This window comes from Calidris pugnax, unplaced genomic scaffold (assembly GCF_001431845.1).
Source record: "Calidris pugnax isolate Ruff unplaced genomic scaffold, ASM143184v1 scaffold155, whole genome shotgun sequence".
NCBI lineage: Eukaryota > Metazoa > Chordata > Aves > Charadriiformes > Scolopacidae > Calidris > Calidris pugnax.
This window is the reverse complement of record NW_015090886.1, coordinates 280,845-303,891: the sequence shown is the minus strand read 5'-3', so window position 1 is coordinate 303,891 and position 23,047 is coordinate 280,845. Positions and strand designations below refer to the sequence as shown.

The following is a 23,047-nucleotide window of genomic DNA, read 5'->3' as shown; positions in this document are numbered from 1 at the left end:
GGCACTGGTGAGGCCTCACCTTGAGTACTGTGTCCAGTTTTGGGCCCCCTACCATAAAAAAGACATTGAGGTGCTGGAGCGGGTCCAGAGAAGGGCGACAAAGATGGTGAGGGGTCTGGAGAATAAGTCTGATGAGGAGAGGCTGAGGGAGCTGGGGGTGTTCAGCCTGGAGAAGAGGAGGCTGAGGGGAGACCTTATTGCTCTCTACAACTCCCTGAAAGGAGGGTGTAGAGAGATGGGGGTCGGTCTCTTTTCTCAAGTCACAGGCGACAGGACAAGAGGAAATGGCCTCAAGTTGCGCCAGGGGAGGTTCAGGCTGGATATTAGGAAAAATTTTTTCACTGAAAGGGTCATCAGGCTTTGGAATGGGCTGCCCAGGGAGGGGGTTGAGGCCCCATCTCTGGAGGTGTTCAAAAGCCGGGTTGATGTGGTGCTGGGAGGTCTGGTTTAGTGATGATGCTCCTTGTTTGTTGTGGGGGTGTCTATTTTTGTCAGTGAGGTTGACGGTTGGACAAGATGATCTTTAAGGTCCCTTCCAACCTAGAAGATTCTGTGATTCTGTGTCCCTCTCCGGTGCCGGCGGGGAGTGGGAGGAATCCCTGCAGGTCCCCGGTGATGCAAGCGCCGGCGCAGCAGCCGTGCCGGGGTGAGACGCGGAGCTCTTCCCACCGCCCGCGCGCCAGGGGAGGGGTGAGCTACAGCAACAAAAATGCGCCCTTCCACTCGGGCGACGGCTCCCAGTTCGAGATGAAAACATTTGTTCCTGAAATTGGAGTCATTCCTGGGATTGCAACACCCGGGCTGTGTTTCCAATTAATCTGCTGAAGTCGTCATGCATTTCCAAGCGCGTTGGCTCAGCAGAGAGAAATCTGGCACGGCCCGCGCGCTGAAATGCCAGCTGAGATGCGCCCGGTGTTAAACGAGGAGAGAAGGGCCCCGGCAGGGCTGGCCCGGTGGCACCGGGCAGGGGCATCCCCAGGGGGCTCCGGGCAGGTCCGCTTTGGCTGGGGGGATGTGGGGAGGGTAGAGCAGTCGCCTCCTGGGAATGAAAACGCTTGAAATAGTTGTTGAATTACTCTCGGGTTTTTCCTGACTGGTTTCCTTCTGTTTCTGGGTGTGTGTTTTGTTTTGGGGAGAAGGGGAGGGGGGTGAAGTGAGTTATGCTGGGTCTATTTGCTGCGTCTGCAGGAGCGTATTTTCAGCCTCGACGCCTTCGCGGTGACGAGTGGGAGCCCTTTGCCGTGCGATGGGGATGATGGTGTGACCTCAACCCCAGCCTCCTCTTGGGCCTCCTGCCCTGGTGAAGGCTGGAATCTGGAGGCTGTTTTGTTTGGGAGCAGATCAGTCCCTCACCCCAGTCCCTGGGGTGCTGCCTGTGGGTCCTGGTCCAGGTGCCGGCTGCGGATCCGGCTGCCCAAGACCAGAGCTGGGTTCCTGCAGAGCTGGGTTGGTGTTGGGTGGTGCGATGGTGGGTCCTCGTGGTGCATCTCCACGTTGGGCATCTCCCTGGGGAGCCACTGGAAGGACAGGCATCCCCTTGCCCATGGGTTTTGGTGGGGTTTTTTCTCTCCTCGGGCTGCTTTTGCAGAGCCAGGGATCCCGCCTGGAGCTGGAAGGGACCCGCCACATTCCTCTCATCTCCCGTGTGATTTTCTGAGAAATGCAATTGAATCTAGAGCCAGGTCCCAGCTGGGTGGGAGGGGTCCAGTGCGTTCGCACAAACACTCATGGAAAGGCCGAGCTTGCGTAGAAATCTTCCCTTTCCAAGAATGAGGTTCAGGCTGAGGCCCCCCTCCCTCCGGAGTCAGCAGGGAAGGAGGGATGGGGAAGCTCAGCAGGTCTCCTGCCACCGAGGTCACCCGTGGCTTTTACTTTTAGGGGGACACAGACAAACTGCTTTTACCTGTTGGGAACTGGTGGGATGGAGAGTCCTCTGCCTCCCGCTCCCCTCTCCTGGTGCCATGGGGATGGTGGTACCTGCTCTCCTGCAGCAAGGCTTCATTTAGAGCTGGAAAGTGTTAAGTTGAGGAGGTGACAAGACCACTCCCAAATTGGCTCCGGGTTCCTTTCCCATCTGCGAGGGCAGCACCGGGGCAGAGTGTTCTTGGTGGGAGCGTGGTGCGAGCTGCGCGCCCCGCTCCTGGGCGGCCGGCCCCCGGCAGATGCGAGAGAGCCTGAAAAAAAACCCCGGGGGAAAGCAAGGAGAGGAGGGGAAGGCAAGTTTACCACCGGTGTTTAATGCTGCAGTGCGTCAATTTAACAAATTTAACATCTTAAGGATGTTGCGCTGACTTCCCAAGTTACTCGCTCCAGAAATAGAGCTTTCCTCTGTGCCTCTGTTGGGATAAGTCTCTGCTGCATAGATTTTTAGCGGGGAGGATGTAATCTCTCTCTCTTTGCTTGGAGGACAGTCATACTGATGCTTGCTATTTTTAACCCATCAGCAGGGCAGAGACGTGCTCGGGAGCCTTCGGGGAGCAGAGGGGCTCTGCTGCTGGTGCTGCCGGGCTTCAGCGGCAGCTCCGAGGGCACCTGGCCCCACTTGCCCACAGGTAAACAGAGACCAGTCTGCCCTGGGCTCGTCCCCCAGCTCCAGTGGGCTCAGCGGGGCCCGTGCCATCATCACGGGGCCGGGTGATGGTGGGGAGGAGCAAGGATGTGTGGCATCCCCTGTCCTCCTCTTCCTCCTCTCTTTCTCCCTGCTGTGCCCTTCGGGGCTGCGGAGGCAGTGGGGAGTGTGAAGGGTTTGTGGGTCCGGCTGTGCTGCTTGTTGGGTGGTGCCAGCCCTGAAATGCCAGCTCAGGTCCTAAAAGCATCTCAAGTCTTTTATGTATGGTTTGTTTTTTGTTGTTTTTTTTTAAAAAAGAAAAACGGTTTCTGTCACCACCTTCATCATGAAAAAGAGCTGCAAGCAATAACCTGCAAAGTGCTCTGAAATGGGAGGTGAATAACAAAACTGGCACCGATTTGAGTCGCAATCCCTGGTGTGTGGGGGCTGATGGGGAACTTTGGGGGGTTCTGCCCCGGCCGGGTCCTCCTGCCGCCCTCGTCTGCCCCAGCCTCCGTCCCCAGCCGGCCCCGTCCTCAGCCTTGCCTCGGGCTTCGCAGGGTTTTCCGGCTGCTGACGTGTGCTGGAGGAGCCTGAGCGCCTGCACCTCCCATTTGGAGAAGAAAATAGGAATTTAGGGTGGAACTTGCTCCCTGGGGGCTTTGTTTCACCCTCCGGGCTGGGTCCAGAAAAAGTATCTTCTGCCGTCTTGGTTGTTTTGGGTTTTTTTTTCCCTGCAGTGGAAAATCCCACCGGTCTCAGGCGTGGATTTTATCATGGTGTTTGTTCCTGTTGCAAAGACTCTGGTTTCCAGCCCCTCTGTGGGACCACGCGGGGCCATCGCTGTGTTTCCCCGGCCAGTGGATTTCGGAATAAATCTGAGCCCTGGCCTTTGTTCCAGGGGGTCCCAGGTGAAGGGGTCCGTGGACGGGGCAGCAGGTTTGCGTTTCGGGGTTGGTCCTTTGGGGGCAAAGAGGTGATTTTGGCTTTGCTGTCCGGGGCGTGCAGCTGCCCGGGGCTCGGTCCCCGGCGGGGACAATGGCAGGAAGCCGCTGGCCGCACACAGCTCCTTGCCGCTGGCCGGCACCGCATCCTCGGCGAGCCCAGGCCGCCGCCGCCGCTCCTCCCTTGCTATTTCCATCGCATTGTCCGGAGGAGAGGAAGGATGTTTCCAGCCTTCTTCCTTTTTGCCTCAAAGGGATGTGGGGAGGGCGGGGAGGAGGGGAGGGGAGAGGATTTTTCTCGCTGGCAGTTGTGCAATCGGCGCAATTACTGCTTTTTTTTTTTTGAAGCACCGTCCCGCTCCGCCCAGGTCAAGGGGCTGGTGCATCTTGGCCTGAGACGCCCCCGAGGTCTCCCCTCCTCTGCGTGGTCTTGGCGGTGGAGATGCGTCTGGTCCCGTGTCCCCACCAGCAGCCAGTGAACTCAGGCGTGTCCCCCCGTGCAAGGCGGGGGCTCCCAACTCCAGCTGAGAAGATGCTTCTGCAACGTGGCTTTTAGGGAACGCACAGACGTGGCCGGACTCGTGGTGCTCGGCAGTGCCAAGGGAGATGCTGCCTCTGCATCCCTTAGGCTGTCCTGAGGTTGCTGGTGCTCAATGGAAGGTATTTTGGGAAGGCAAAGTGGGGTCCTGATGTTATAAACGTCCTGAGAGCTGTGTCGTGGTGGGGAGGTGCTGCGGTGGGGCTGCAGGGGGTGGGACAATCCCTGGCCCCTCTGTGGGGACGGTTTGAGGTGCCTCTGAAAGCATTAGCAGTGTGTGGTGGAGAAAGGGAACGGGGAAGGTCCATCTTGCTTTGTGATGGAGAAATATGGCTGTGAAAGGGGGTTCTGGCATTTTTGGGGGACGTTTGTAGTTCTTCATCATGTGGACAGTGCTCTGATGGTGACAAAGAAACACTGCAAAGTCCTTCCTGTGGTTTTTCATGGCTCTGGCTGCTCTGGCCCTGCAAAGTCAAGGCTCCTCGCTGTGCCGGAGGAGGCCGGGCTCCCACACGCCAGGAAGTGAAAGCAGAATTAATTAAGATGGGAAATGATCTTAATTGCTCTGGCTAAATCCTTTTAGCACCAGTAAAACCCCAAACATTTGAAGCAAAAATCTTGGTCAGAGTGCGGCCACACCTCTGCTGTCGTTCAGAGGTGAAGAAATCGCCCGTGACACATCTCCGAGGGTTTCACCGTACGGGGAGAGTTTTACCAGTTTCACTGGGGTGGCTGTCGCTTCCTGGTAGCCAAACTGGGAAAAGCCCGTCTCTTACTGAACCGGATCCCAGCTCAGCTGAGATCACCCCAGGACAGCCAGAAGAGTCCAAATTCAAACCTCACGTGTGCTGGCGTCGGGTCCATCCTGGGGCAGCCCCAGGACTTGCAGCGCTGCTGATTTTTCCGTAGGGGAGCAGGAACCTCTCAGGATCCCTTTGGGCTTTTTTTCCTTTGCTTGGCCCAGACAGATGGGGATGCAGCGCCGCTGGTTTGGCCTCCTTGAACAGCATCCTCCGTGCGTGGTACCCATCGCGTGCCGTTCTCAGGACACCCTCCATACCCTGCTTTGGAGCTGTGGAACGTTTCTGACAAAGCCCAGGGTCGGGGCCAGCCCGTGTAACCCGCCAGGAAGACCGGGAGCTCCCGGCTCTCGCTGCTGACAGGAGGTGTCCGGCAGTGCCAGGGCGATGGAGCAATTCCTTGGCGGCCGTCAGAGCCAGCTCTTTGCATTAGTGAAAAATGGGAAGGATCTGGAGGCTTGTGAAAGCCCTGTTGGTCCCCGGGGGGTCGGGGCAGTGACCTCGCCTGCGTGTCCTTGGTGGTTTGAGCCTTTCTGAGGCTTTAGCCACCCGTGTCCCGTGGCGCGTGTTGGTGCCAGGATGCGCGGGGTGGGAGAGGGTGCGTGGAAGCAGGAGGAGATGCGCAGTTCAGTCGTCTCCATCCTCTTCTGTGGTTTCGTGGTTTTAGGGAGGCTCAGAGCACAGGGAGCGCAGCAGGACAGCAGTTCTGTAAACCAGCTTAGAAGTGATGCAGAGGAGCTGATGCAATGAAATACCAGTTTAAGTTGGGGTGGAAGTTTTTCCCCCATTTTTTTAAAACAGGTAAACTGGGGTGTAAGCTTTGCTATGGTCAATCTTATTGTGTGTTCCTGTTTGCAAAGCAGAGGGGGTCTCGTGTTCCTCTCTGGGAGCTGCCACGGCACAGGGAGCTGGAGAGGGGACGTGTGGGAGCAGGAGGTGATTCTGCCACTTTACTCTGCTCTGGTGAGACCTCACCTGGAGTCTTGTGTGCAGGTCTGGAGCCCTCAATATAAGAAGGACATGGACCTGATGGAGAGGGTCCAGAGGAGGGCCACGAGGATGATGAGGGGGATGGAGCACCTCTGCTCCAAGGACAGGCTGAGGGAGCTGGGGTTGTTCAGCCTGGAGCAGAGGAGGCTCCGGGGAGACCTAATAGCAGCCTTCTAGTACCTGAGGGGGGGCTACAGGAAGGCTGGGGAGAGCCTGTTTAGAAAGGGCTGCAGTGACAGGACGAGGGGCAATGGCTTCAAGCTGGAGGGGAACAGATTTAGACTGGAGATGAGGAGAGGGTTCTTCACTGGGAGGGTGGTGGAGCACTGGGACAGGTTGTCCAGGGAGGTGGTTGAGGCCCCATCCCTGGAGATATTCAAGGAGAGGCTCGACGAGGCCCTGGGCAACCTGGTCTAGTTGGGGGTGTCCCTGCTGACTGCGGGGGGGTTGGACTAGATGGCCTTTGGAGGTCCCTTCCGGCCTGGGCAATTCTGTGATTCTATGAGGAGGGCTGGCATCATGGACCAGCCTCTGCTCCGTCGTGGCTTCTGCTTCCCTGAGGGAGACCTCGGCATTTCCACCTGCGGCTGCGTGGGCCCTGGGTGCCAACCGCCCGCCTGAGCCCACGCAAAGCCTCCCTGTTTGTTTTGTCTAAAAGCAATATCCCCCAAAGCAGCGTGGAGCAGGGGGGGATACCCACTCTGTCTTAATTGCATCTAATGAGCCCGATGGGGCTGGCTGCCAACAAGCCGAGGGCTTTGCCAAGGTTCGTACTTGCCCGTGAGAACTGCCAGGGTGTGGTGTGGGGCCGCGCCTGGCTTCCCAACCGCTGGCAGGAAAGATCTGAGAGGTCCCGCCAGCCCTCGCCGCAGTCCTTGTGCCGCTCGCCCGGTGCCATCAGCCCGGCCCGGCTCACGGGGCCCGGCTCCTGGGGCACGTTGAGCCCCGAGGACTCGGAGGAACAGGATGACATCCATAGGTGAGCGTGTCAAACGGGTGGGAAACATCCCTGGCAGGGGGCTTGCAAAGATTAGATGCCCCTGGAGCAGCCTTTCCTCAGGAGCTGGGCCAGTTCAGCTCCAGTGTGTGCCCGCCCGGGCGCCGTCGTTTGTTCGTCGGGTGAGTTGGAGGGTGCTGGGTGTGGGTGGGATTTTGCTGAGCTGACACCGTGTCTGCTCTTGGGAGGTGCTGAGGGCTCCAGTCCCAACACGTGCACCGATTCCTCAGTGTCTGAGGTTAAAGCTGCTGCGCTGGGCTCGCCGGGGGTTGCTTTGTTTGTTTATTTTGCCTTTTTCTCCCATGCCGGAGCGGCTCAGCGGCAGGATTAACCCCGCTTTCTGGGTGAAACACTCCGGGCAGTGTTGCTCCATGAGCGGGGAGCGCACACACCCCACCGCACCCTCCGTCCCCGCCGGGCGCTTTGCCTCGGGGCAGCCGCGTTCTGCGGCCTCAGCCGGGACCCGGCCCGTGTCCTCCTCCTCCCAGGTTCTCCCTGCTCCTGCTTTTCCCCAGGCAGGCTCTAGCTCCGTGTAGGACACCAGCTCCTCCTTGCATTTCTTCACCCCTGCTCTCACAGACCCTGAAATCTTGATGACTTGGCCAAGCCATTTCTTGTAGCTTTTCCAGCCCGGGTGGCATTCACCAGCTTTGGCATCATGGGTCTCTTCCAGCATCTCCTCAGCTGCTTGTGTGCACCAGCACTACCCCAGATTCACCCCCCGGGGTGGCCGTCCCTGGTGTCCCTGTGGTGCAGGACAAGGGCTTGTTGGATCCAGGCACATTTCAGCCTCCTCTGCTTTAAGGATTTGATGCCTGCACCTTGCCCAGCCGTTCAGATGCCAGCCTTGAGCCAAAGGCCGTGCTTTCCTAGCAGTTTCCTGAGCACCCAGGTAGGGGAGGCAGAGCCAGGCAGCCCCACGGTGTGTTTGTGCAGGAAACTGAGAATGTTGCGGCTTCCTTCCTGCAACATAAATAGCTCTCACCCTAAAACCCGAGGCTCCGCTCTGCGCTCGGCGCTGGCTGGAGGGGACGCTGAGACGGGGGTCGGGGACCCCCACGTGCAGGGCAAAGCTGGAAATCTCCCAGTGCTGGAAGTCTCCTTGCTCCAACCCCCGATGGTCAGCGCTGGAGCGAGCGTTGGGGTGAGTCCCAGCTGCTGAGCTGTCTGCTGATCCACACGGGGAATTCCATTTGTGCCTCTTTCCTTGGGACGCATCTTAATTCCCACAGAGCTGGGGCTGCTGGTGTTTTGCCCAACTCCTTGTTCATTTTCTTTTCAAGACTGAATCTGCCTTCCAGCCCAGCCTTGGAGCTCGGCCAGCGTTTGCCAAAGGGATTTCCTTCTCTGCAGCACGCGGAGCGGCTCCAATTAATGGGCAGGTCCCCTTGAGTACTCACTTGCTGAGAGTGGGTATTGTGGGAGCCCAGGCTTTTTGTCTCAGCACTTCCAGATCAAGCAAGACACCGCTTCAGAGCCCTGAGCTCTTCCCCGGGGGCTCATGAGTCAAGCTGGGCTCTGGCTGTGTTGCACGCAGCAATTAAAGAAATAAATGCCAAGGCTGAGCCGTAGCGCTGGTGACAGCAGCCCCTGTGCAGCCGTGACCCTCCGTGGGCGAAGCAGGTTGTGGGTTTGAGCCAAGTGGCTGGAGGTTTTGCTCCGTGCCACGTCCTCGAGGGGCTCCGAGCCACGGCGGGATGCTCCGAATGGCGGCTTCGTGTGTGCAGGGGGTGAGGGCAGCGAGCACCCCCCCAGGGCAGCAGCGTGGCGCGGGGCAGAGGTGCTGACGTGGTGTCCAAACCGGTTGGGAACGCTCTCCTCTGCTTATGCAAAGGGCTGGTAATTGGGGAGAGGTTCCTACGATCGTTTGATCTCTCCTCCGCTTCCCTTGGCTCGGCGGCTGCATCCTCTCCTGCTGATGTAATGGAGCCGGGTGCAGGAAGACGGGGCGTCCTGCTGCTCCTTCCCTGGGATCGTGGGGCTGCCTCTGCTGGCATCTACCTGCCTGGAGAATAGGGACCTGGAGGAGCTTATCTCTCCCAGCCGGGTGCCAAATGCTCTCTCCAAAGCCGATCTGTGTTGGTGAGGACAGGGAGGTGACGCCGCGGCTCTAGCCTGGACTGTTGCCTCTGCCAGAAGCCTGGTGGAGGGAGATGATGGGGCTGTTGGAAGACACCGGGCTGTTCCAGCTCAGGCAGAGCTTGCCTGGAGCTGCTGCCTATCATCTGTGTTCGTCTTTGCCTGTGGGCAATATTTAAGGTTTCTGGAGAACAACACAAACCCTCGCCCCTTCTGTGTCCGCAAGGAGAGGCCATGGGTGGTGAAGGTGTGTAACAGCCCTCCGTGGGGTGCATTTGTGGGGCAGCAGTGGAGCTCGGTGTCCACCCGCTGCAGAGAAAGGCTTCAAGGGAGGACTGGGAGGAAGAGCAATGTGTCTCCATCGCCTGGCTGGGGACACTGTGATGTGCAGGGCTACGCTGACCCGCTGCTGGTGGCCCTCGAGCCAGCAAACCCTGTCCAGGCTGCGCCACCGGGTGAGAGTGGTCGGAGGGGACGAGTCCAGGTGGGTGGGCTGTGCTATGGGGGGTGCTTCCCTTCCTCAAGGGGAGGACTTTTCCTGAATTTCAGGAGTTTCCGTGAGCAGAAGCTGCCTACGCTGTTCTGGGGAGCACGAGGTGCCATTGGCAACCTTGGTTGTCCTTCAACAGATCCCTTTGGTCATGAATTTCCCTCTGTTTCGGAGGAAATGGTGATTGTTGGGAGGTTTCCTGGGGATACCTCGCACTCCTCCGCACGGCATCCTCCCCGGGGGACCCGCTGCTGCTGTTTGGGAGGGGGTTTATGACCGGTGGGGGTGGGAGGATGGAACTGGTGGCAGGAAATGACTGCCAGAGGTTTCCAGCTGTGCCAGAGCCGTGGCGGGGATGGAGCCCACTCACTGTCCCTCCGGTCCCATGGCCCGGCTGCGGTTGCAGGAGATGAGCTCGTCAGTCCCACCTTGCACCTCATGCTGCCCACGCGCAGACCCCGTGGCATGGGGACCTGATTCTTCTGCAGAGAAACTGGGAAAAACACTATTTATTTCCTTACTGCTTTAGACACAGACAAGCACAGGGATACCTGCCCTGGCAGGCATGGCTGGTGGTGCTGTATTTTGGGGTGAGACCGAGGAGCAGCCGTGGGGAACGGGGCTGCCTTTCCCTGGATTGTGAGTGGCTCCGTGTGAAGCTGCAGCCGCCGTGTCCTCCTGCTGGTCCCCAGCTCTGTCTGTGGCTTTGTGCTGTGTGTCCCTGTCACCCAATGGTCTCAAAGTTAGACTGGAAACCCTCCATCAGGTTTTGCTGTGCAGGTTTGGCCTCTGCGCCTTCTCAGTCAGGTGCTTCCAAGGCTGTGAAGATGCCTCCCTGGAGAGGGGCAACATCCCGGGAGCTCAGCCCCTGGCACGTTCGCAGGAACCTCCAGCTCCTCTGGAGCTGTACGTGAAGTTGTTTGGTGGTTTAAGTACTGCCTGCGGTGAAATTCAGGTCTGGTGTTAAGGCTGGGGGTTGTGGGGTGGTTTAGGTGCTGCGGGGTTACCTTTGGGTCCTCAAGCAGCCTCTCCCTGCAGGCAGAACGGTCTCGAGGCCGATCTGCACACGGGAATTTGAGAGCAGGTGGAAAACCTGCCTTAAGCAGGTACCTCAGGGGCTGTGTGGATCTTCATCAATGATCTGGACGAGGGGATCGAGTGCACCCTCAGTAAGTTTGCAGATGACATCAAGTTGGGTGGGAGTGTCGACCTGCTGGAGGGTAGAGAAGCTTTGCAGAGGGATCTGGACAGGCTGGATGGATGGGCTGAGGCCAATGGGGTGAGGTTCAACAAGGCCAAGTGCTGGGTCCTGCACTTGGGTCCCACCAACCCCATGGATGCTACAGGCTTGGGGCAGAGTGGCTGGAGCTGTCTGGTGGAAAAGGACCTGGGGCTGAACAGGAGCCAGCAGTGTGCCCAGGTGGCCAAGAAGGCCACCAGCATCCTGGCCTGTGTCAGAACAGCGTGGGGAGTAGGACTCAGGAGGTGATCATCCCCATCTACTCGGCACTGGTGAGGCCCCACCTCTAGAGGGGAGTAGGACTCGGGAGGTGATCATCCCCATCTACTTGGCACTGGTGAGGCCCCATCTCGAGGGCTGTGTACTCTCTCCAACTCCCTGAAAGGAGGGTGTAGCCAGGGGGGGTCGGTCTCTTCTCCCAAGGAACAGGCCATGGGACAAGAGGAAATGGCCTTAAGTTGCCCCAGGGGAGATTCAGATTGGACATTAGGAAAAATGTCTTCACAGAAAGGGTTATGAAGCCTTGGAACAGGCTGCCCAGGGCAGTGGTGGAACCTCCATCCTGGAAATGTGTAAAAGACATGTAGATGTGGTGCTGAGGGACGTGGTTTAGTGATGGCTGTGGCAGCATTGCATTGATGGTTGGACTCGATGACCTTAAAGGTCCCTTCCAACCCAGACAATTCTATGATTCTATGAGGTTTATCACCCCCCAGAGGGATTCCTTCTTCAAAAGTTTTTTGGTACTTGCAATGAGAATTGTTTGGAGAAAAAGTTCCCTGCTCTCTCCCTTTCTGGGACACGTCTATCACACTGCAGCCCCTCACAGCCCCTCTGCCAGCGCTACAGGAAGATAAATTCTCACTTGAAAAAAAAAAAGTTGAAAAATGCAATCATTACTTTTTATGCAGTAATTTTGGTTAAAAGGCTGGGGTTTTAGCCTCACCTTGGCAAGTTCAATGCCAACTGTATGCAACCCAATGCTGTTAAACCATTATGAAAGCACGGAGCTGATCCTGTATTTGAACATTTATGTGGTGGAGGGTGAATCCTGGTTTGAAAATTGAGACAGATGAGGCTCTTCTAAGTTGCCTTGTAACTGTGTGTCCCGAGAGAGGGAGCGGGGGTGGCTCGGTGTCCGCGGGGCACTGAGCATCCCGTCAGGCGTGTGCTAAGGAGGTGTTCAAAAGACGGGTTGACATAGAGCTTAATGACGTGGCTTAGTGATGTGGGGGTTCTTTTGTATGGGTTTATTTTGTGTTTTTTTTTAAATCAGAGTTAGGTTGATGGTTGGACTAGATGATCTTAAAGGTCCCTTCCAACCCAGACGATTCTGTGGTTCTATGATTTGCTCGCCCCACTGACCACATCTGTGGGGCAGCCCTGGGGCAGCGAGGAAGGGGCTTGGGGGTTCAGGGGGAGCAGAGGCAGCCGGGTTCCCACTGGAGATGCGGCCGGACCGTTTCCAGGAATGCTCTGTTTGGTCCTGAGAGGATCACTCTACCTCTCCTTGTGGCGGTGCCCTCCTGCCCTCTGCTCTCTGTGGGTGCTCTGGGAACGTGTGGCCTGTCCCGTGTCCCTCAGCCTGGATGGGAACAGCGGTACTGGGCTGTCCACTGGGACACCCGACATTACAAACAGCAGCAGATCAAGGTCCCTTCCAACCCAGACGGTTCTATGGTTCTATGATTTGCTCATGCTCTCTGTGGGTGCTCTGGGAACGTGTGGCCTGTCCCGTGTCCCTCAGCCTGGATGGGAACAGCGGTACTGGGCTGTCCACTGGGACACCCGACATTACAAACAGCAGCAGATCCATGGAATCATGGAATTGTCAGAGTTGGAAGGAACCTCTAGAGATCATCTAGTCCAACTCCAGGTACAAAGCTTTTTGCCCCCTGTCCCTGCCCCGCAGCCTGGCCTCCCTGCACCGTGAGATTTTTGGGTCCCGCAGTCATGAGTTTCAAAATGCAACTACGCACGTTTGTGGGGAGAAAATTCCAGGGAGGGCTATTAAATGTCTGACTCAAAGGTCACGAGCCACAAATAGCCAGCGAGAGTAATCAGGGGAAGTATCTCGCCCTGATCTGCTTCCCGAGGCCTGATGTGGATCTCGTTTACAGGCTCAGAGTATTTTCTGATTTATGTGCTTGAAATACCTAAATAATGCGCTTTGCTCGCAGGTGGATGTGCGCAGCCTGGGTGGTTTCAGGTGCGTTGCTTTTAATCCTGGTTCATGACTTCGGTTGCAGAAAGGGGTTTGTGATGCATGAGTGACTTTGCCAAACTTTAATCATTGTCTGTCTCAAAATTTTTTCTGGAAACTTTCTGCGGAAGAAAGTTTGCGAGAATCAGAGTAGAAAAATACGGTTTTACCCTCCTGTAAAAGCTCTGGGGGGGTTTTCGTAGAAAAGCATCAGCCTTTTCTTGTTTTGGAGCAGGAATGTGATGTCTGGTCAGGAGGAGAGGGACCCACCCACATCTGGCCAATTCATAAAGTCCTTGAAACTCCCAGTTAACGTGCTCCACAAAGAGTTATCAGAACTTGGCAACCGCCCGCTCCAAACATTACATCTTCCCCGAGCATCATCTGTTCTCTTATGGCTCATGCGGGACGCCGCGTTCGGCCTCTGGGCTCAGGGGCTGCGGCGTCGCAGGGCTTTCCCCGGAGCTGCCTTCCCCAGTGCAGGACGGTTCCTGCCCCACATTCCCCTGGCAGCCCCCCTGGACCCCCCCCGGCGCAGCGAGGAAGGAGGAAAATGCCTCAAACACCCCGATTCCACGGAGTCCTGCGAGGAAGCCCCTTGGGAAGGCATGAGCAGATGGAGGTAGGGGGGGCAGAGGGGTGCGTGGAGCTCTGCTTTGGGGGTCCCGCTGTCCCCCCAGAGCTGCCAGACCTGGTGTGTCCCTGCTGCAGGTGTAACTGGGCAGAGGTACTGGGGTGACGCTGGTTTTGATGGTTTTTTTTGCTTGTCTTTGAGGGGAGCGTTGCGTTTGGTCCCGTAATTAAAAGCAGCGCCCGCCCCGGGGGCTGGGGTGAGGTTACGCGAGGTACCCCGACTCCGGGACTTCCTATTTCTCGAGTCCTGGCTTTGTGATCTTAATGTTATTTCAACATAGTCCTTTTCGTGTGGTTTCTTCTTTAAGTGTTTTTAATTTGAACAAATTCCCTCCAGCTAATTTTTGTTACTTGTGCATGGCGCTGGAGAAGACCTTTTTCCTTTTATTAAAGAGGAATGTTTTTAATCACACGCATTCTTCAACCTGACTGAACTCTGAACCTTTCACAGCTAATCAACATAAGATGGGAAACGGTTTTCCAAAAAAAAACCCGCCTGTTTTCCACAAAAACTGCTGCTCGGCCTCAGACAAAGCTCTTCTCCGTGTGTGATCGGCGGCGCTGGCGCAGGGACGGGGCTGAGGGCAGGGATGCGCGGGAGGCGGCACAGTTTGCTCCATAATAATCCCCCTGCCTGGCTCTGATCACTCCTTGCTTCATTTCCCTCTTCCATACGTGCAGCTCTTCGCTGATCTTGCCTCTTTAAAAATCTAAATAATCAGGAAATGCCAAAGTAAAGATTTCTGTGCTGTTTCTTAAATTTTTTTTGGGTGGCTGTTGTCTAAGAGCCACGACCGGTGGTTTTCTCTTTGGGGAGCAAGTGTAGGCCCCGGGCTACCCCCGCCATCCTGGGAGACTCACCCCCACCAGGTCTTGGGTTGGCCAAAAAGCTTGGCAGGAGCCCAGGAGGTGTTGGGTGTTTTGCAGAGCGGGAGCCTGTCGCCATCCCCACACTCGCTCCGCGTCTCTCCCCACGCTCGCTCCGGGTCTCTCCCCACCTCGCCGGGCGCTTCGGCTGTTTTCCCAGTGCCAGCAGCCTGGAAAATGCTGGTAACCCGTTTGCTGAGCACAGAGCCTGCGTTCAGGCTGGCAGTGCCCGAGGCCTTCCCAGGGCACGCCGGGCAGAGACTCCCCGCCGAGGCTGCTCCTGGCCGTGTTGCAATCTCCCCTTTCCGCCGAGGAAGGGTGGTGCCACCACCGCGGCACCTGCCCAGGTGCGGAGGGGTTTGTGCTGTGGGCCCGGCACCCGCCTCCGCGCCGTCCGTCCCCGCGGCTCCCCTCGCCGTCCCCCCCCCCGCCACGGCCTGGTTTTCCTCCCGCTGACCCAGAAAAACAACCGCCGGGTGCCACCGTGACGTGACGGCCCCGGTGCTTCTGCTTTGCCGCCGCGCCACGTGGCGCCACGAAGCAGCCAGTGGTCCCCGTGGCCACCTCCCGCCCAGGAGGGGCCTTCACACCCCCAGCTGCCTCCCGGGTTGTCGGAGCTTTGCGATTACTGATGGCTCAGCAGAAGCGGGGAGGAGGAGAGGGAGGAGGCGGCATGTCTTTCTGCAAAGAGTTTTGCTGTGTTTTTTTCAAAGCCTTTTGCCCTGCCCCGGTGCCACCGCGCTGCTGCTGCTGCTAGTGACATGGTGGCTGTGGAGCCCCTGCCAGCCCCCGGCCCTCGTGTGAAGATGAGCTTGTCACCGGCGCTGGCCTTCCCATGCGAACGTTCTTGAGAACTAAAAATAAGTCGCAAAAAATGTTGGCAGCTGGACATCCAGCCTGTCCCAGAAACCGTCCTCCTCTTCCCGTGGTGGGTGCTCCCAGTTCGCTTCTCCCTCCCCAGCACTTGCCCCGCTCCCGGCCGAGAGGGTGAGGAGGAGGATGGATTCGGCCTCCTGAGGCTGCACGGGGCCAGCAGAGCATCCCGGTCCCAGCCTGTGTGTCCCAGTTTTAGCCCGTGCATCCCAGTGCCAGCCCCGCCGTGGCCACGTGCCATCGTGCTGGTGGCTTAGGAGGGCCCCTTAGGAACCAGCAGGACCCAGGCTGGGCAGGGGAAAGGGACAGACCCCCCAGGAGCCGCCGTGGGGCCGTGCTTTTGGCCTTCTTGGGGTGAGGGGAAGAGGAGGAGCCGCTGGCCTGGCTGCCTGCCCCCTGAATCATGTGTGAGCATCGCAGGCTGCGGGGAGGGGAGTTGTTTACTGTAACTCTTGGCGGAGGTCCCGGCATGAAACCCCAAATGATTTCAAGCTGCAGCGGGAGGTCACGGCTGAAACAAACAGCTCCCAGGGCAGGAAGGGCTTTGCGAAGGGGTCCAGAGCTGCTGGAGCAGGAGGGATGCAGAGCATCCCAGGGAGCTGCCATGTGTGAGTGCCACGTGTTGGAGGAGGGGTCCCGCTGTGGGGACAGTGGACAGGGCTCCCACCCGGGGTCTGAGCTGTGCTCCTGGCCCCGCTGTCCCCGGCAGGTCTTCAGCCCTCACCACCCTGGCACTTGGTGCACGAAGCATCTCTGGAAAACCACCCCAAATTCTGTGGCTTTGGCCGGCGCTGGCCGGGTGCGCGGCTGGAACGTCGGGCCTTTGGGCGGGCTGGGCCCCCGCGTCACCCCGGGGCACTTCCAGCTGGTCCATGCTCTCCCGGTGCCTTGTTTCCATCCCATCCTCCCGCTCTCCCACCTCCTAAAAGTGTTCCCAGAACATCCCCAGCCGAGCAGGGGGCTGTGTAGGGGGGACTCCCTGTCCCGTCGATGCGCAGAGCTGGGGGCCGTGGCGGGAGGAGGAGGGTCCGCGCAGGCTCTGCCGGCGGCTCTTCCCTGGCGCTGGTGCCTCTTGGCCCTGGGGATGCTCGACAGCCTTTTTCCTGGCTCTGGGCGAGCGGTGAGAAGTTGTTTTGCTGGCTGCTGGCCGCTGGCCTGCCCGTCCTCCCTCTCCCCCAGCACATGCGTCCCCTCCCACTCCTGCTCTTCCGCTGCTTCGGAGTTTGTTTTTAAAAAGACTAAAACAAATGAGGTAAAGAGATTCCCAGAGACCCCGCCAGTGCCTTCCCCCTTGGCCCTGCGCTGCCGTCCTCCATCCCCAGAGGTGTCTGCAATAGACCCTCCTGCCCCTGTGGTTGCCCTCAAGACCTTCTTGCCCCATTTTGCCCTGGGGAGGTGCTGGAGGGGCCGTGCTGAGCCTGAGGATGCTGCTGAGGGGGAGGTGAGAACAGAGACTGCTGCTGAGTGTTGGCCGGTGGGGGCTCCCCATGGGCATTTTTGGGGCATTTTTAGCATTGCAAGCAGAAGACTGTGACAACTCTTCTCTGGGTGAGAGATGGTGATCTCTCTTCCAAGGATGGAGGCTTGGTGGGCTGATCCCTTCCTCCTCGTACTCGCACTTTCCCCTCCGAACGATGCTTCTGTGTGTCCACAGCCCTTCTCAGGGTCTCAAAGCTGAGCCCCACGGCTCTGGTCCCCCCAGGAGCCCCCACTGCATTTCCCAGCTCCTGCCCCTCCGTGGTGTAGAGCAGGACAGTGACAGGGGACAGAGGGATGGCGGATCTTCAGCGCATTCCTGTGGATCGGCAGCGTCACGTGGCGGGGCCTTGGCTGGGCTGGGAGCTGTCAGAAGTCCCCGTTTCCCAGCTTGAGATTTGCTCGTTACAGTCTGTCCTTGTCTGGCTGCCAGCAGCCCGGCACGTTGGGTAGCACTCCGTGCTGCTGCCTCCCCCCAGCCTTCCTCCCACCGAGCATCCCCCAGGGGCTTGGCCAGCGCCCGTCCCTCTGGCACCCTCCTCCTCCTCCTCCTCCTCCTCCTCCTCCTCCTCCTTGCTGGGAGCACACGTGAGCTGAGAACAGGAGGTGACAGCCCGACTTATCGCTTGCATCCTTTGAAATCGCTGATGTTTAGCAAGAATCTGAGGCCCTTTGGGGATTGCTGAAGCTGGGAGGTTTCTGGAGCAGCAGCAGGTACGGCCTCCCAGGGCGCTGGCACCGTGCTGCCAGGAGATGGGATCTGTCAGCCCTGTGGAAGACATCAGGCTTTTTGGGACCCCTGGCTTCTTGCAGGTGTTGAAGGGAACGTGGAGAGAAGACTTGGGATCTTCTTGCTTAGGGTAGACTTCACTTGGACTCTTGTTCGCTCATGAAAATGCAGCTGAAACGTGCTCGTCTGCTTTTGTCCTGTCTCACCCTCAAAGTGGGGCTGTGGGGCTCGTCCTGCCCCACATCTCGTGGCATCGTGCCACGTCCAGCCCCGAAGCCTGAGTGATAACGGGCAGAGGAGCTCAGCAGCTTTCAGGCTGCGGCTGTTAATCTTCCTCAGGCTCCTTATCGTGGGGCGGGCAGGGTGTAGCAATTAGAGCCAATTAGCCAGTTGCAAATTAAATCCCAGGCAGTTATCAGCGAGATGGAGAGAGAACGGGGTAAACCCTGCGACGGGGTTTCCTGGGAACATCAGGTCCTTCTCCGACACGGCCTGAGGTCGGGGACATTTCTGTCCTGGAGAATTGAGCTGGAGCCGAGCAGCGTTTGCCCTCGACCGGAGGGAGTTTTCCCTGCCTGGGCCACGCAGGAAAGGCAGAGCTGGCCCCGTTTCAGCAGGGCCGTGCACCCTGTCGTCTGCACGGATGTGTGCTGGGGGCTATTAATAGTCCCCGTGCCCTCCTTGGGGGGACAGGCTGGGGTGGGGGTTTGGTGGGTTCCCCCCGGCAGAGCCGTGTCCGTGCTGTGGTGCGGGGCAGGAGCCTGCAGAGGTTCCTCCTGCAGCGTCAGACTCAGCACAACTCCCTGGTGCCGCCGAGGCTGAGGCTCCAACAGCCCAGGGTGTGGTTCTCTGCCTGTAAAATAACACTTGCGTTTGTGTTTGTTTCTTTTTTTTTAATCGAAACTGCCTTTGGAAAACAATCGGCTCTCGGGCTGCATTGGCCTTGGCCCCGTGCCCTGCGAGAGCATCCCCTTTGCAGCATCTTTTCATGCAGAATTTCCTGCTCACCCGCCCGTTTCCAGCTTTCCCCCCCGTGCTGCAGTGCCCGTGGAGGAGCTGCAGCGGCCACGGCTCCCTCGCACCCGCCTGCATTTGGTTTGTGGGACACCACGGGGCTCGTCCCTGTGCCCTTTGGTGAATGGGTAGCTCAGACATCCCCTTTCTGCCTGCTCTCTCTGCTGTTTGGAGCATCCTGCTGCAGGGACGCTGGAGGGGCACTGCAGGGATGCAGGAGGGGCACTGGGATGCAGGAGGGGCACTGCAGGGATGCAGGAGGGGTACTGCAGGGATGGGCACTGAGATGCAAGAGGGGCACTGAGATGCAGGAGGGGCACTGAGATGCAGGAGGGGCACTGCAGGGATACAGGAAGGGCACTGAGATGCAGGAGGGGCACTGCAGGGATGCAGAAGGGGCACTGCAGGGATGCAGGAGGGGCACTGGGAGATGCAGGAGGGGCACTGAGATGCAGGAGGGGCACTGCAGGGATGCAGGAGGGGCACTGCATCTGCATCCCTTGGCTGGGTGGCTCTTCTGCAGGTTTGACTTCTGTTTGTTGCAGCTGGAGGCGACCAGCTCAGCTTTCCACTGGCCCGTGGCAGGTGCAGGGTAAATTAAACAAGGCTTTAGGAGCTGAGTTGGTGAAAATCCCCTGCTGCAGTGGGTGCTCCAATGCTCTGGGTAACTGGGACTATTTCAGGTGTTCCCATGAGGGTTCACCCACGGGGAGGCTCTGCATCAGGCAGGGCAGGAGTGTATTAATTTTGCAAAGCGATTCTCAGCCGTGGTGTCAGGGAGAGGTGCCTGCAGCACCTTGGAGACGCTCCAGGGGTGTATGATTTACAGGATTTTTTTTGCCCGGATGATGGAGGAGGCTTTTGCAGGCAGGAGATGGTGTGGCAAGCCCTTCTCAAGGGCAGGGCATGTTCCTCACAGTGCCCTCCCATTCATCGGGATACACCTGGGCCCCATCCTGATGTTTTCCCTACCTGAGGGGGTGGTCTGAGCTGACAGGGTGCCCTGCTTTCTGTCTCCACAGCTGCTGTGAACCCCTGCACCTCCCCACGGGTGCCCCAGACCGCTCCCATGGACCTACGGATCGGGCAGCGCGTCGTCAAGCCTGGCTCTGACACCACTTTGCTGGCCCTGAAGCACACGCAGCAGCTCCAGCACCAGCTCTTCCTTGCCAGCCTGCACCAGCAGCAAGTGGAGCAGCTCGCCCACCAGCACGTGAGGGTACGGGCAAATCGGGGCGCAGGGGGGGGGACCCACACCCACTCTTGGTGGTGGCTGGGTGGGAATGGGCACCTGGAAGAATTAATTCTGCCCCCAAAGCACGTAGCACACGGTGCCGTGCGTGTCTGCCGGCGGTGGCCTGCGTCGGGGCTGAGCTCCCGTCTCTGGCAGGGGTTAAGAGGAAGAGACTGGAAATCCCAAACGCCAAAATAACCTTCCCAGGTGAATTCCTTCTTTCCCCTGAGCTGGAGAGCCCGGAGGGCTTTGTAGCCAGCCCGGAGAGCTCTCTGACGCAAGGAGGGAGTCAGGTTGGGGGGGGTTCGTGTCTTATTTTCAGGCCAAATCCCCATCCTGCCAAGGCCAGCGGGGGGGCTGGGGCCCCCTGGGATGTGCGGAGCGGGGAAATGTTTTGAGGCACATACCATGTGTGCTGAGCCAGGAGCCAGGGCGGCTGGACAGGATGCCTGCTGTCTGTGAGCTGCCACTCCGCTTGGCCACCGCTGTTCCTCTGCCCCCAAGGCACGGCTTACTCACTTTACCAGCTAATTTACTTTTCTGGGAAGTCCTTCACTGAAATTCTCTGCTGTCACCCGGAATAGCACCCCTGCCCTGCACAGCCTCCGCTGCCAGGCTCTGCATCGTCCCAGAATTACAGCGAGGTTTAGTTTGGAAAGTTTGGCCCCTGCTGGGAGCAGGGCTGGCTTCAGAGGTAGGGCAGGTTGTGGAGGGTCACGTCCAGGCGAGCTGTGACGTCTCTGTGATCACCCCCTGCCTCTCCCACTTGCAGGGCTGCCCCACGCTCACGGCAGGAATTAGTTCCATGTATCCGGAGGGGATTTTCCTTGTGGCACATCCCGTTGCCACTCATCCTTTTGCTGTGCTCCTCCTCGGAGCCTGGCTCTGTCTGCTCCATGGTCCCCCTGGGTGGTGGAGGATGCAGTGCCCCCCCCAGCCTCAGCCCCTGCTCTCAGAATCACAGAATCACAGAATCTTCTAGGTTGGAAGGGACCTTAAAGGTCATCTTGTCCAACCGTCAACCTCACTGACAAAAATAGACACCCCCACAACAAACAAGGAGCATCATCACTAAACCAGACCTCCCAGCACCACATCAACCCGGCTTTTGAACACCTCCAGGGATGGGGCCTCAACCCCCTCCCTGGGCAGCCCATTCCAATGCCTGATGACCCTTTCAGTGAAAAAATTTTTCCTAATATCCAGCCTGAACCTCCCCTGGCGCAACTTGAGCATCCCCCATGCTCCCCTCCTGAGCATCATCCTCTGTGCTCGGTGCTTGGCAGGGCCTCACTGGTCCCAGTAACCTTGTCTGGAAGCCCTGGTGGAATCACCCTGAGGCTTTCTGAGCATCAGCTTGGTCCACACACGGAGAGTTTGAGCTGCTGCTGCCACGGCTGATGGTGCTCAGAGGCTTTTGTGCAGACGTGATGCTTTCTGACCTCCCTGGGAGATGGCATCGTCTCTGAAACCTCAGCTCTGGAAAATACCAAGATCCAAATGTTTAAGACCAGTAGAATTTTTTTTTTTTCCTCTTTTTAGTCAACTCTGAGTTTTATTTTTTATTGTATTACAACATGCCCCAGCTACAGATATGTCAAAACAGCATGAAAGGCAGCGATTTGAAACAGACTGGTTTGAGTTTTATAATGTCCCTGGGGAGGGCGTCTCTGGAGACAAAGATGCGTCCGGTTTGCTGTGATGAAACAACCTGACACGTTCTGGTCGGCCAGGGCTGCCCATCAGGTTTCCAAAAATGACATAACGGACCGTTTCAGACACGCTCCATCACCGTGGTGTTGTGCCTTGGGCTCGGGGAGGGTGGCAGGAGGGCTCCAGGCTGCGTGGGGCGACGCTGGTGTCTCCTGGTGCTGATGCTGTGTCTCTGCTCTTGCAGGTGACCATGGAGTCCCCGCACCGAGACGCTGAGCCCGGGCAACAGGAGCAGGAGCTGCGGCAGATCCTCAACAAGGACAAGAGCAAGAGAAGTAAGAGCCTCCATGTGCCTGCTGGCACGTGCCACCACATCTCTGCCCGTGTCCCCAAAACCAGGGGACGTGGTTTGAGAGGGAGTGAGATCAGAGGGGCTTTTAGAAGGGGACTCAGCAGGTGGTTCTGCCCTTATCCAGACGAAGCTCTGCCTTATCTTGGTCTAGAGGGGTGTGACAGCACCCACACCAAGAGAATTTTTTGGCCCTGGCCTGGCTGCTGTTTCTCCTTCGCGTCCTTCCAAGTGATGCCAACCAGGTGGTGCCAATAGATCTCCACGCTAACGTTGTGTCCTGTCTTAGGGCCACTTGTCCTTGCCACCCAAGCGCTGGGACTGCCCGGGGGTAGTGGGCAGGGCACGAATTTGCCACTGGAACTTGCCACGGCCGGGCTGGAGCACCCGTGGCAGTGGGGAGGGTTCCCAAAGCCCGTCCGGCTGCGATCTCCCTGCGCCATCTAGTGCCAGCGGCTGCGGGGACCTCGCTCAGCCTTTGGGTGTGCAGGGTCCTGCATCACCACCCACAGATGTGCCCGCAGCGTCCATCGCACGCACTGTGCACTGAGGAGCACTGAGATGCAGCAGGAGCACCTAGAGATGCAGGAGGGGCACTGAGATGCAGGAGGGGCACTGAGAGATGCAGGAGGAGCACTGACATGCAGAAGGGGCACTGCAGGGATACAGGACGAGCACTGAGATGCAGGAGGGGCACTGCAGGGACGCAGGAGGGGCACTGCAGGGACGCAGGAGGGGCACTGCAGGGACGCAGGAGGGGCACTGCAGGGACGCAGGAGGGGCACTGCAGGGACGCAGGAGGGGCACTGCAGGGACGCAGGAGGGGCACTGCAGGGACGCAGGAGGGGCACTGCAGGGACGCAGGAGGGGCACTGCAGGGACGCAGGAGGGGCACTGCAGGGACGCAGGAGGGGCACTGCAGGGACGCAGGAGGGGCACTGCAGGGACGCAGGAGGGGCACTGCAGGGACGCAGGAGGGGCACTGCAGGGACGCAGGAGGGGCACTGCAGGGACGCAGGAGGGGCACTGCAGGGACGCAGGAGGGGCACTGCAGGGACGCAGGAGGGGCACTGCAGGGACGCAGGAGGGGCACTGCAGGGACGCAGGAGGGGCACTGCAGGGACGCAGGAGGGGCACTGCAGGGACGCAGGAGGGGCACTGCAGGGACGCAGGAGGGGCACTGCAGGGATGCAGGAGGAGCACTGCAGGGATGCAGGGGAGCACTGAAATGCAGGAGGGGCACTGAGATGCAGGAGGGGCACTGCAGGGATACAGGAGGAGCACTGACATGCAGGAGGGGCACTGCAGGGATGCAGGAGGAGCACTGCAGGGATGCAGGGGAGCACTGAAATGCAGGAGGGGCACTGAGATGCGGGGGGGGCACTGCAG

The 23,047-nt window shown here is 58.6% G+C and overlaps 2 protein-coding genes across 2 annotated transcripts in view; one reads left to right on the top strand and one right to left on the bottom strand.

Moving 5' to 3' along the window:
- Positions 1-1,502, bottom strand: part of LOC106891131 — a 99,042-nt gene extending 97,540 nt beyond the window's left edge. Inside the window, exon 1 of the mRNA XM_014947446.1 lies at positions 1,354-1,502. Coding sequence (XP_014802932.1) covers positions 1,354-1,502 — 149 coding nt within the window. The remainder of the gene's footprint in view (positions 1-1,353) is intronic.
- A 5,298-nt stretch (positions 1,503-6,800) lies between these two features.
- The window catches only part of HDAC7 (histone deacetylase 7), a 48,407-nt gene continuing 32,160 nt past the window's right edge, over positions 6,801-23,047 (top strand). Inside the window, exons 1-3 of the mRNA XM_014947476.1 lie at positions 6,801-6,939; positions 19,445-19,641; positions 21,554-21,644. Coding sequence (XP_014802962.1) covers positions 6,855-6,939; positions 19,445-19,641; positions 21,554-21,644 — 373 coding nt within the window. The 5' untranslated portion in view covers positions 6,801-6,854. The remainder of the gene's footprint in view (positions 6,940-19,444; positions 19,642-21,553; positions 21,645-23,047) is intronic.